Below are 13,770 nucleotides of genomic sequence, written 5' to 3'. Positions count from 1 at the left end.
GAATTCTCTATCTCTCAAGTTGTTAGTCCGTTAAAATCTAGAAAACTGTCCATTGAACTTGAGCTTCTAATGCAAACATCAAATAGGAGGTGATTGATATCCTTTTCAGTAGAAAGTTTATTTTGGGCAACTCGGTAGCAAACAAGGAAACAGTTCATAGACAATTTCAAGAAGACATAAACACACAGTTTATCAACCCAATGAACAAAAGCTCTCTACGCCCGTCAGAAATCACAAAAAGAGCCAAAAATATACTCGTAAAATAGACGGGGGCGGGGCGGAAGGAACGAATAGATGGGAATGATAGTCAACAAAGTGGAACTTTTCAAATGCATTTCTGGGCTATGCAATAAGGGTTGCTTTGGTCAAACATTCTGACTTGCAGAACAATCCGGAATGATCATTTCCGGTTATTCAGCTTGTCTGGGAAAATTTCTTGGGGTTCTTAATCATTTGGTTGCCAAACAAATATTGTGACCAAATTGGAGCTGTAGTACTAGTTGATATGCCTTATGTATTGTGTAATAATCAATTGAGGCACTTGGTTCATTCATTATTATCTTAGATTCAAAAGTCACCACATGGATTGCTCTTGATATGTTGTTGACGTGTTGCTTGTTCATAATAGTAGTAGTAGTTGTAGTAGCAGTAGCATTAGAAGTAGTAGTAGTAGTAATAATAATAATAATAATAGTAGTAGTAGTAGGAATAGTGGGAGTGTTTTTGGCCCATTTTCTGTTCCCGCTTCCCCCATGGGACGGGTTCTTTTCCGCTCGCAGTATTCATAAAAAGTCAAACAATCGACACACGGAGTGACCAATTTTGCTATCACACTGGCACAAGTAATAAGTTTCATCGTAATTAGTAGGGGGCGTCGTTGAAGTAGCAGAATCTGGATGAATTTATTGAATGTCCAGCCTTTCTTGTAGATTCCCATCGGACACAATTCTCACGGTTAGAGGCGATGCACAACTCTCATTGCTATTCCCTTTCCGGGTGCATTTCACGCCTAAACGAATGCATCAAAGTCTATGGAGGATACAAGGCCGGATCTGAAACGTGGCCTCGCAAAGGGCGTCCATCATGATTCTAGCACGTCGGCCTGGGAGGCTTTTTCGGAATTCCACGAGCCAAATTTCCAACGTTGACGCTTTTCCGTCGGATCGCAAATTTCCATCAGCAACTTGTCCTTGTTCGGGCCGATGGCCAGACATTTCCGACTACTTCCATGTCGCATGGTCTGGGTCTGCAAAAAGCGAAGACATGTAACACGTACTTGCATTGAGTTGCTCACATTGATGATGATGATTACCTGATGGTTGTACTCCCAAAATTGATTGCCTTTTGAGCCATGGCAAGGGTACAAAATCACTTCTGAGCCGGCATAATCCAGGCAAGCCTCGTCTCGACGGATCTCGCCTTCCTTGGAGAGCATCCAATACTGGAAAAGAGGTTAGGTTAAGAGTTAAATCAAGAAGGATATGATGATTGATTGCTATTTAAAAAACCAAGGACAACCCGACGATAGGACACACCTGATTTCCACCCTGGTTATGACAGGGCCAAAGGCCGACAGGTTTATGCAGATCGTCTGCTTTGACAGCCGAATCCACGCACTGACTACTCCACGAATTTCGGACCTGAGAACAAAGGACATACGTGTCAATGACGTGTCAATGAAAATAAGCACCAGAACGAACGACAACTTGGATCACAGAGCTATCGGGCACGATTAGACACTACCATTCACTAAAAGCCTCATGATATCGGAAAATACCTGATTTCCACCGAGACCATGACATGGGAAGAGTTGCATTTTCTTGTTAAGTAACTTTCGCTTAATGGAGGCATCAAGGCATGCCTTTGCGTCATCAAAGAGACTCCGGATCTACAGCAAGGTTTATATTTTGCATTGTTTTTTGTCTTCAAACATGCTTTGTCACAACATCCAAATTTGTTCAATATTTTCTCGTCTCAAGTGAACACCGGATTGGCGGCGCATCCAACTTAGGAAATACTGTAGTGCTCTTTGGGCTGATTACATGAGCAAATGATAACATTACTTACTTCACCATTGGCCACGGCTTCGCCCGGGATAAACAGCTCCGGATAGATATTGTCCAAGTACCATTTGAACGTTTTGCATTGAAGATCATTGCGAAGTTTTGTCCGGCTACTGACGTCTCCAAAGTCGCCCTGGGGAGAAAACTAGTTTAAGAGCGTGTTCTCTCCACTTTAAAGTAATTGGTGCGGCATACCAAGTCATGGCCAATTCGGTCGTAATAGTACTTCTTGTAGTCATCCAACCACACTTCGGCCAACCGGATCGAGTTCTTACGAAGAACATTCACCCCGCTTCTCCATTTGTAAGGTGATCGCTTCCTGAAGATATGACCTACATGAGAACATGGAACAATCTCCAATGTTCCCCCACACATCCACGTCTGGAAAACAAAATCAATACTTTCGTCACCCTCAAACGACTCACTGGCTCAAGCTTACAGTAAAATAGCCAATCCATACCTTAAAGGAGAGCTCAAGGTTCTCTCCGCCCCAAATGTCAAAACCAGAATCGTACGTGCCCAATCTCTCAAAGAAATCCTTGTCGATCGAGAAGAGTCCGCCAGCCATTGTGGGCGTGGCCACAGCTTCGGCTGAGCTATTATGCTTCTTCCGTTCGCGTTCAGGAATGGCGTGCCAATTGAACTGGAATAGATGAGGAACATGATAATGGTTGTCCGAGTTTCTTTGGTCGGAAATATGGACATAACACGGTTGGACCCCAACCTAATTAAAAATAGATCTCGTCTGATATGTGACATGACTAATGTTGAGAGAAATCGTTTTAGGATCCATGTCGTCTTCCGTCCGATTCGAGTAAACCTCCACCTCAAATCGGATTGGAGGAGGTTGGTTGGTCTTTCTGCCTTCTCCGACTGTTTTTGGCTTGATTGAATTGAGCTGAGGCCTTTTTTCAGACAGATCCGGAAAAGCCTCCACAATAAGAGGGAAAGTGTATTAAGTCAGCCCAAAGACGACCTTGACAATGGTGAAATTAAAACATGCCAAAAACGCGTCTGGATTGGATGCAGACAAAGCAAGAACAAACGGACTTTCAAACGAAACTCGGGCTTAACCTGGAGATTCCAATCAAATCCTCCGACGGAAAGTGTCTTGCTCGGGCTGTAGTGAAATTCCAAAGTGTCGTCACTAATAACATCAATTACGGGACAAACCACAATGGTCGGATCACGGGCAATGCGGTCTAATAAAGGTTCCAACCAGCCTACCAGATGGGTATTGCCATAGAAGAGAAGGAGATAGCCAACTTTAGAAATCGGAAATAGACCAACTGGATCATGATCTTTTCAGTTTGACGACGATTCCAGAGAGAACCACCGTAAAAGGTGAAGAATAGGCCATGATCCAGTTCGGGAAATACCTGAAGATTCCAATCGAAACCTCCAACATTCACCCCGCTGGAATCTCGAAAATGGTACTCCAGAGTATCATCATCGATCACGTCAATAACGGGGCAAACGACGGTGGTTCGATCACGCGCAATCCGGTCCAACAAAGGCTCTAACCAACCTGGAAGAAAAGAAAAACGGATCTGCTTAGCTTGCACATCAAAAACCATTCTAGGAGTTGAGCGAGAGAGGTTGCTATGAGTGAAACCAAAGATGAAATTTCCCGGTCTAGGGCAATAACTCTGATTATGTGGAGCTTCTATTTATTATCTTTGTTTTTTTTTTTATTAACGTCGAAAAAATATAAAATAATAATAATAATGTAAAGAATATTCTCACCTGTTGTGCATTCGCAATGCGAGTCTAAATAGGTCAGGACTTGTCCGGTGGCATGACGAGCACCAGTTAATCGTGCACGGATTAGCCCGGCTCGTTCTTTCTCACGAACGACCTTCACTTTTGGGTATTTACTCATATAACTTTCGAGCTGTTCTTGAAGATGACCTAAAAAGACAAGCAATGGTAATTCACGGAGTACAACAATAATGTATGACGGTGTTTTTGTTCATTTCTAGTAGACATGGCAATGTTCCATTGGACCCAACTTTCCGAGCCAATGATGAGATCGAACATAGAAGCTAAAGTGGTCGTCGGTCTGTTGGCTAACAAAAGCCAAAAGGCCCCCGGTCACGTCAATGGAACGCTAATTTCCTCCTATTATAGATAAAACCACGCCACTTATTCTTTTCCCACATTTTCGTAAACGTGGTCTTTGGGCTCTATGTACAGTATGCACTGTACATACGTATATCCATTCATGCAAAAGAAAAGCTCAGCAAGCTGAGTGAATACATGCAAGTTGCTAAGTCAGGCAGAGTTTTCGTCTTCCCCACACCATACTACTGTGATCCAGATGGTTCATCGTTTCACATTGATTTTTGTTTTCTATTGATGTGGTTTGGTTGGTACTTTTCAAATAGTGTTCTTACTCATATCTGATGCATCGTCCACCAGAATGATCTCTTTCAGAAGATGACTGGGCGATCGATCCATGACAGAATGGACCGTACGTAACAAGATGGACCAGGCCTCGTTATGGAAACAAATAATGACTGATGTGGACGGGAGATCTGACAAGAAGCGGTTCGGGGCTTTGCACCTGAAACAACGAGAAGATCGTCAGAAGTCAGCCACGACCGAAAATATTCCAACCACCCTTTACCATTCGTCTCGAGGATCTGGCAAGGTCCTGTGCACGGATATGAGATCACTGACGTACTGATTGAAGGCATTCTTTTGCCAGCCGTCATCGATGACCTTCTTGGTCTTGGCATCGGGATTTTCGATCTTGAACGGCTTGCCCAATTCTCCGGGACCGTTAGGGTCGGGAGGGAGTGGCATGACCCCAACCTCATGTCTCTCCGCGTCATTTTTCCACCTAAGAAAGAAAGAAAGAAAGAAAGAAAGAAAGAAAGAAACAATGCAACGGCTCAAGAAGCTCCATCAAGAGTGTCATAGTCGGATCTTGGGGTTACCTTTCGGCGGAGGATTGTGAAGATGATGACGGCTTTTTGATCAAATTGTCGTCCACCTTCACGCCTTGAACATCGACTTCGTTTTGACTTGGGTCCTTATCAGGACCACTAAGGGACAGGTTATCCAAACTCCGACCTCCACTCCCACGGGGTCCACTGCCCCTCAGATGGGCGTTGAGATCCCGTCTTCCACCCCTTAAGAAGGCGGGCTCTTCATGGTAGTCTCCGGTTCCGCCACGATCACTGTAGAGGAGGAATGCCACCGTCAACCAAACCACGGGGATCAGGATCAAGAGCTTGTAGATCAGAGATCGGTGTCTACGCGGAATGAGGGCCATTTTGACTTCAGGGTTGGGAATGTGAAAAGCAGATATCCGTTCTTCTCTCCTCGAATAGGTAACTAAATAGAGCCTGGTTTGGCTCAGGCACAATTTGATATGGTTCTAAATGCACGACGATCACAATTGGAGCACGATATGGCAATATTGAGGATATGTTGCATTCTGGAGTTATCTCATCTTAAATCACATCACAAGTTGGAAGCGGCTCTTTTTCCACCCGAGTCACAACCACAACTTGGTTGACCGGAAAATCTGCAAACAGAAGATGGACACAATCAACGATCAACTTGACGATCCTCGAGCAGAATGCAAGATGAGACACTATTCAAAGCTTCCACATGATTCATATCGTTAAAAAGAAATTGAGAAGGATGACTTGAAAATAACTTCGGATATTAAAAATGAACACACTTGATGAGGCCGAGAAACTGTAATTGGGCATTGCCCGGCTCGACCAGAAAAATGTTGATAAGCTTCCAGCTTCTGCTAATTCTGCTCTTCCTCCTCCTTCTTATCTCTTATCATCCGGTTCCACGGATCGGACAGAACTCGACCTAAACTCAACCTATCAAACATAATGCCTCCATCATCAATCGCAAGTACGACAAGAACAAGCAATCTAATCATGGCGAATCCTAGAGTTGCATTTTAATCAGTAATAAGCCAAAATTAGGTTTGCATATCTTTGATGTATTATGGCATCATTGTAGCGGCTAGAAATGCCGTTTGCTTTCGGCTCATCAATAATGGCATAGCGAGGAACGAATGAATTTACATTTAGGTTCTAAACGGCGATTTTGAGAGATCTTAGTGAAAAAGCGAGCTATTGCGAAAAAAATCCGTCCTCTATTGGCAGCAATTCACTTTGCATATTTTTATCGGCTGGACAAGGAATGATTGAAAGATGCCTTGGAAATTTGATCAAGATATCTTATATAAATGCAAAGATTCCGATTTAACCATGATAGAGTGGCTATCACTTGATTTGAACTCGTCAATAGTGTTTTTTTGTGACTAGATTACTCTGCAAGAGTAACAAGACTGATGGCAATTAAATCAGTCTAACCAAGCCGTTACTTAAGCCCAGATAACTCTCTTATGCTTCAAAAGAGCGTTGTGAAATGTGTGGATGCATTGCTTGAATAATTCAATGAATTTTTGGAAGAATTTGACCAAGATTGAGTCCAGCCTCGCTTGAAACGGCTCTTAAAGTAAATCAGTTCCATCTCTGGGCCCAAATAATACATAAAACAAACTAATTCAAGGGGCTTAACAGATGACCCCAATTTGTGGTTCTAGGTAGTTGTAACTAACCATCCATTAAAGCATCCCGCACCCTCGTTCTTAAAACTGATTCAAACGCGTTCAATGTTATCGAACGAATGCAAAAATGCTCTTTTTTACGGTCGGCAATCAAATCATCAACAGTTCATGAGGTTCAGATGAGGGAGGGACCACGCCCAAATTCTTCAATGGGCTCCAATTGTTCAACGAGGAAGACTAACCGTCTCTACTTCATCACTGTAGTGCAGTACATGTACGCTCACATCACAGCATAGACGTACTGTCCGAATACCAAATGAATACCTTGTCAACGAAATACCTCATTTGACAGAAATCCATCGCTCGAATATTTCAAGCACTTGAGAGGAGATTAAACCCAACAACGTATATCAAGCTTGTTCCTCATCAACTCATTACTAAGTACGATCGATACCAATGTCGTCAAATGTGCATTCCCGCATAGCACAGAGGTCCACAAATAAGATGAGATTGATTTTGGACAGGAGTCGAGCCAAGAGCGATTGGACTTGGGGATTGTGAGTGAGTGATGAACAAGGGCCATTTTGAGCATCCTGAATCATAAATCACGATCCTGGGCCTTCGCAGATATTCCGATGGCAACTCACAGATGGTGGAGATGTGCCGAATCATGGGCAACAATGCCAACCAGCATTAGGCGACTCACCCAGACTGGGATAGCATGGTATTTACATGTCCAATCCTGCCAAGAACGAGGGATCATTTGTACAAGCAGCACAGGATAAAATATTTGGATTCAAGATCCCCCATTGGGTTCAGAAACATGTTGACCACTAAGATAATGAGCACTATACTTGGGTAGATGCCATTTCTGTTCCTTGAAAGCTGTCGATTCATGTCAAGTGCATCATCCCTTACGCAGACAGCTCGGTTTTCCTCGTGGGTCCAATATGTCTCCACTTGTTGAGCACTTGGAAACTCGTATATTCTGCCGAACTCATGGAGATGACGGGTTTCCTTCATAACATCGTTGAGTTGTCAGAAAGTTTCGATGGAAACATTATTCGTGCATCTCCTCACGAGGATGTACGCGTATAGGTAGGTATATATACTCGAAGTAAGTGACGGGGAACAAATCCCGTGAAGGGAAGGTGGACCTTTTTCTCGACTTGTCGAGTTTCACTCACGACACCGGAAGAAATAAATCAAAGCGCACTCGCCGACGAACAGGATTGTACTCGTACGATATGGAGTGCAACCTGTCTCATCCATTTTTTTTCAGTATAACAGCCTGGTCTCCATCGTGATTTCTTGATTTGATCGCATCTTATCAACTGTTCGAGCCTCTCTTTCGTCGTGGAGAGTACATCCATTTCTACATTGTTCATAGACTGGTTGGTGTTCACCATAGGATCGGACCAGAACAGAGGCAAAATGTCAAGTCGTGAGAGCATTGGCTGCAACAGAGCCTCTTGTCTTCTCAATGGCTCGAATTGTTACCTTTAGGTTGGAGGCTTGACGGCAGAGTTCGTTGATCTCCAAGCACTTAAACGAGAGCATACATACACACACACACACAAAAGGCACGCCATCCCCGATTTTTGTCATACTCATTAGGGTAATAGGAGTTCTGCGCCACCCACAATGCCGTAAATCACGGGGAATGGCAGAAGTAGCGACCTTAAATAGGGTGTGGCCGGAGCAGCGCCTTAAACAATGGGCACGCCATTCGGGTGGCTTAATATATCGTGGATAATGAAGAAGTAGTTCACTTTTCGGGAAGATATAAGCACTAGCAATAACTTTACTCTTCTCGGCCTTTTGGTGGATTCAGTCTTGCCTAATCGTTGAAGCAAAAACTAACGTTTGGCCTTTTATAATCAGTCAAAACCATCGGTGACACAAGAGGGGAAATGCATAAGAAAAGATCGTTTAGCTCGCATCTAAATTATCAAAAAGGACATGATTGATGGACTTGTGCACGAACACCACTTGTGCGGTGACTTAATGAATATGGACACCAATCATGTCCCTGCAGTACCACAATAAGCAGTACCACAGAGGTTAGGAGAGTGGAAATGCTAGGGCAGAGCGGGGCAACAATTTGGTTGGAGAAGTTGTAAATTAAGGTCTCCGGGGCGATTCAGGTAACTAGAGACTGTACCCGTTCACAATGAACTAGTCAATCAAACTTGCCAAAACAAATAATTTCCAGAGAGATAAATATTGGAATGGCCTTCACTAAGTTGTTCCTCGGAAATCATTACTTCTTCACACAACCTATACCACAAAACAACAGTTTCGCTTGTCAGGCAGAAATCAATACATGCGGCTCTATCTACCTCTATGTGCAAAACAGGCAAAGGTGACCAAATTTACGAGCTACAAGCATCATCCATTCACAACAAAGGATTCCGCCAACGCTCAAAGTTGTCGAATTTACAAAATTTCATGTGCTTGAATGCGATTGCGTGTGCATTTCAGCCACCGAACATTAAACCTGATTTAGGTGGATATAAAAAACGGACGGTCGATTTTTCTTGAGACTTCTGGAGGCTTGTTTATTTGAAGGACGTCAGGCGAACTAAATAGATTCTTTCCAAGCATTCAAGGATGAAAATGGGTCTCACCAATGAGTCAGGGCCCTTAATTAGAAATTCGCACTCACTCGTCATCATTCTGCTCTAGTTGGCAAATTTGTAGTCAGGGAACTTTTGACAAAACTGCAACAAGAAGCCACAACAAAGCCCTACCAAATCGGGTTTAGTTAAGCTCCACGACAACAAGAGGAAAAATCTTGATAATAATGCCTATTCTTTCATTTAGAGCGTAAATTATTTGGATGCCAGACAAAGCGACACGTCAAATCGATCGTAGTGAGATTATTGCCGACCAAGTCTTAACCACTGTTGTTTTTCCAACCAGGAAAATAGGATTCTTTCATAGAGTGTTCCATAATCCATGCTTACGAATCGCGATTGCCTTGAACAAGAAGAGGGTTTATTTATGTCCAATGAGTAGTGCTTCAGAATCATGATTCCTTCAACTGATCCTGTGCGGGATGCTTTGGGCTCGATCCTGATTGCCCAGCGATTGTCTAAATTGAATGCCCATAATTAGTACGCTTTTAAGGAGTGAGTAAACGCTAATGCTAAAATGCTAAGACCCAGTGTTCATCGTATCGGCCCAGCCTAAGCTCCTACTACGGGCAGGGAGCGATAAATCATCGAAAATGGACTCATTAGCATTAAAACTACCATCATTTTTTAGGCCCAACCTGGAATTCATGGCCCCTCAGAGGGGTATTCATCCGTTCATAAAACTGTTAGTCATGTCGAGTACACGGCCAAGAACATTTGGCTCCTCTGAAAGTACGTGATATAAGCGTTCAGGCTATGTCTTTTGCAACGCTTCCTCCTCTTCTTCACGTGCCCAAATATTGTTGTTGCGGAAAATTGACTGTTGCGGATCGATGAACAAAGAGCATTGGTCAACGACAATATAGGCTTAAGACATTGTTTGCCCGGCGATACAGGTCAAATGTTTTGCTAAAACACTCCAATCATCTGGATTGACACAGACTCCAAGACAAGGATACCATTGCATTCGCACGGATATCTATTGAGATTGATCTCCTATGGATTGGATGGATGATCATTAGGGCTGCTCAAAAACTGCAATTAAATTTATGTAAAGCTCAAATTAACATGGAACAATAGAAGTAAAAAGGCAAGCAAGTGTAATTAAATCTTGAAAAAGAAGACGTATAACGTCTCTATTCTACGGAATGATCGTGTTTGGGTAGGGCTTATTACTTCTTTCTTCAGGGGTACCAGGCGGTCAAACCCCCAAGGAGTGAACTGGGCTTGTTTCCTGGTCGCCCTCCATTTTTGACGGAGAGAGGGTCTGCTCAAAAGCATGGGCACTATGTATGGGTAAGATGAATGAATACATGATTATTCCGCATCCTTGAGTTTTGAATAGCGCATAGAGGCAACTCGTCAAGGATCTGAAGGATTTGTTGACAATCTTTACAGGATCACAGGATAAGGGGGTACGGTCGTACACTATCCTTTGTTGGTTGCTGGCTACAATAGCTACCTACTCATTCTGGCAGGGCTTTTGACACCATTTGGCACGTAATTCTCGCACTCTCATGTACCTATTACTTATTTCCTCCAAGGGGCCAATTTCAATTGGGGTGCGAGTTGAAAAACATGGCGAAGAGTGGATGAAGGAGCAATTTTATCCCTGCAAACCCTACTTGGTATTGCTTGAGCAACACTTTAGCCTGATGCCCCAATGCATCCTTGGCATCTTCATGTTTTAGCATTTGTCATGGGCCAACAAAGAGACGCCGACTCCTTGGTTTTTTGATCCAGGTAGCGAAGCAATATGGCATCGAGCAGAGGATTTCATGTCAGTGAACAATGTTGAATTGACACCGTCTCAAAGAGAAAGAGAGAGAGAGAGAAGATAATTTTCATTCAAATCAAGGAAACTTTACAAAATCACGCTGAGCCATCGAGGCTGATTTGAATGCGAGATTTTGAGATGCGTGACAAAAATCAGAGTGACCTTGAGTCGTCGTCTCCCGCGGATTGTCAGAGGAAGCCAATTCCAAAGCTCATTCCATAGTTAGGGTGTAAATTGTACACTCTACCGGTCCAATCATGGTACTTGAAACCTGGCTCTAATTTGATTGGACTTTGATTGACAATAAATGTGACACGCACGCCTCTCCAAGTGTCTTCCAAGAATTCGATCACAAATGTTTCCTTCATTTGAGAATGTGCATTTTTCCAGAGAGATGAAATAACCAAGCAACTAAACAACATTTTTCATTTCCATGCCCGTCAATTCCCTCTCATAGTCAAAGTCAAGGGATGTACTCGTTGGTTGGTAACGAGAGTTGTGGAAAGAGTCATGTACTCATTTTGCATTCTTCCACAGAGTTGAAAACATTATATTGAAAACCAGGACGGCTGGGAATCTCTTCCTCGTTTGCCAGGCTGTCAAAGAGCCTCAAATAATCACATGGTCATCTTGGTCGTAAAATGACCACCCATAGACCTCACGCGAGTCCTCCCCTTTAAAAGGGAAATCCAGTCCTCTGGACGACAACGTACATACATGCATTCTCAATTTCCCATGGTGCATTTAAGTAGTCCCGGTCGATGTGAAACTCATCTCAAACGAAGCACATAATCGGTCCAAATTGAAGGCGGTCGATGTCCAGGGATCCGGAGGACCATAATACACTGGCACTAAGCCTCTCCCTTTGCCCTCCCAGGGTTCCACCCCTTTTAAGCCGCAGTATTTAAAACTTGTGCGGGGCCCTACTTTGCGATCCTGAAGCGCTTCTTCATCTTGCTTCTAGATCTTGCATTCTAACGAAAGGACTTCCTCCCTTCCTTGGCGAAGACGAAGAAGATTTTCAGGTAAATGCTCATGTGTGCATCTTGTGCACAGTGATGATGGTGTGCACCTTCTCTTCCTTTGATCCTGGTTGAAATGGCTACCTTGAACAGAGTGATATCTCCTAACCGCCAGAGGGAGATAGATGATGGTCATCCGCTGAATACGTAGTAAGACTAAGAGAGCAAATTTCGCTTTGCCACGATTTTGCCACGATGTAGCCACGACAACATCAAGGGCCACGAAGAAGACCAGGGAGCATTATTTCCTTTGACTGCGGAAATTAAAAAGTGAAATATGACCGGAGAATGGAGTGTCAGATTATGTTCTGCCTCCTGCACCTTCAAGTTTGAATGTGATCAAAGGGTGTAACGCTCATCATATCATGGATCACAGAGAGGTATTGGATAATCAGATCTGAGACATCATAATCTTGACAAAGTCTCGAGGAGAAGAGATATATTAGGTGTGAAATTGGCAGTGGATGATGCGACACATTTCGTCTACGACATGCATTTCATTTCCAGTTGGTAGACGGAGAAGAGCAACAACATTCACCGGGAGCTCTACTTTTTTCATTTAGACATTTTGCTATTTGAGTTTCGGCGTTCCCTGATGCAAACATGCCAACCTAGAAAACTAATGGGATCCACCAGGACTTTACCTATTAAAACTTTTCTTTTTTTTCTACCAACAACAAAACAAGGAAGAAAAACGATTCGTCTTCATCATAGAGATATAAAATAGAGAAGCTTGTTTGTTGAGCCGCAAGGCAAATCGGTTCATTATCAATGTTTATGGTTTTCAATCGTGCTTCACTTCTGTTGCAAGAAAAAATTTTGAATTTCCTTGTTGGTAGAGCCAACCACCTTTTCGACTCCCCCCTTACTTTTTGTATTGATGACCTAACCCCACACATGTAAACACTCATGTACTCATCTTAGGGGGAATGGCGTTGATCTAGGTACCCGCGCTTTATAACGGTCATAGCTTGCCAAGTTCAATCATCTCCGGAAATCTAGATATTTATAAGAAGAGCATGCTTAAAAGGACTCGTGTTAGATAATAATGCTCACTCTCGAAGTTCTAGCTCTATTGATGCTGTATGCTGAATACTGTATTTGCATATTTTCGCAGTGTACATAACTCTCGGTTCTTGTCTCTGCAAAAGGCTGAACTTCCAACTTCCAACCCAATTGAATGTCGAGGTGGTTTTATGTCTTTCAAGGATTTCCAGACATTCATTCGCTAAGCTCCATGTTCATCCACCAGCAATGTATGTATGATGAGATGGAAAGTTCCGGCTGACATTGCCTCCGCAGAGCCAACCCTTCAATCCGAAAAGCCCAAAAGGGATTTAGGGGTTCATTGTTGATGAGCTAACTTGGCTAGAGCCTTCAGGTTTTTGGGGGAGCCTGGAAGACGTCTTCTTTCCTTCCGTGCCCTGGACAATTTTCAACGCCGCGATGTCATCGGAAATGTACGCAGGACTTCAGAATTGATATTGGCAGGAGGTCGCATGCGAACTTCAAACCATTCGCCCATGATATATTGGCTAGGGATGAAAAACTAGGATGATAAATGTACCCATTACTACTACCACCTAACCTTGACGGACACNTGAAACAAAGATAGTTCTCCTACTCATCCCCAAACGAGCCTTTTCTCATCAACTCTTTGTGCTCCTTATGTTAGAGCTGCTTAGTAGACTCCTAGAGCTGCTACTGCTAGCCATGCATTCAA

The 13,770-nt window shown here is 43.3% G+C and overlaps 1 protein-coding gene across 9 annotated transcripts in view; it reads right to left on the bottom strand.

Moving 5' to 3' along the window:
- Window positions 1–99: 99 nt before the first annotated feature.
- The window catches only part of LOC131882842 (putative polypeptide N-acetylgalactosaminyltransferase 9), a 33,850-nt gene continuing 20,179 nt past the window's right edge, over window positions 100–13,770 (bottom strand). For 4 of the 9 annotated variants that reach the window (XM_059230132.1, XM_059230131.1, XM_059230134.1 and 1 more), the window contains 11 exons: window positions 5,006–5,598; window positions 4,693–4,908; window positions 4,460–4,629; window positions 3,810–3,974; window positions 3,443–3,591; window positions 2,524–2,706; window positions 2,259–2,444; window positions 2,068–2,196; window positions 1,778–1,888; window positions 1,313–1,441; window positions 100–1,246 (listed from right to left, as the gene is read on the bottom strand). In XM_059230132.1, coding sequence (XP_059086115.1) covers window positions 1,082–1,246; window positions 1,313–1,441; window positions 1,778–1,888; window positions 2,068–2,196; window positions 2,259–2,444; window positions 2,524–2,706; window positions 3,443–3,591; window positions 3,810–3,974; window positions 4,460–4,629; window positions 4,693–4,908; window positions 5,006–5,343 — 1,941 coding nt within the window. In that variant the 5' untranslated portion in view covers window positions 5,344–5,598 and the 3' untranslated portion in view covers window positions 100–1,081. Of the gene's footprint in view, window positions 1,247–1,312; window positions 1,442–1,535; window positions 1,641–1,777; window positions 1,889–2,067; window positions 2,197–2,258; window positions 2,445–2,523; window positions 2,707–3,137; window positions 3,287–3,442; window positions 3,592–3,809; window positions 3,975–4,459; window positions 4,630–4,692; window positions 4,909–5,005; window positions 5,599–5,757; window positions 5,863–6,949; window positions 7,350–13,770 lie in introns of those variants that run through there. The other 5 variants (XM_059230135.1, XM_059230138.1, XM_059230139.1 and 2 more) reach the window with 5 other exon arrangements.

This window comes from Tigriopus californicus, chromosome 6 (assembly GCF_007210705.1).
Source record: "Tigriopus californicus strain San Diego chromosome 6, Tcal_SD_v2.1, whole genome shotgun sequence".
NCBI lineage: Eukaryota > Metazoa > Arthropoda > Copepoda > Harpacticoida > Harpacticidae > Tigriopus > Tigriopus californicus.
Note: the sequence above shows the minus strand (reverse complement) of the source record. Positions and strands in the feature narration are given on the sequence as shown.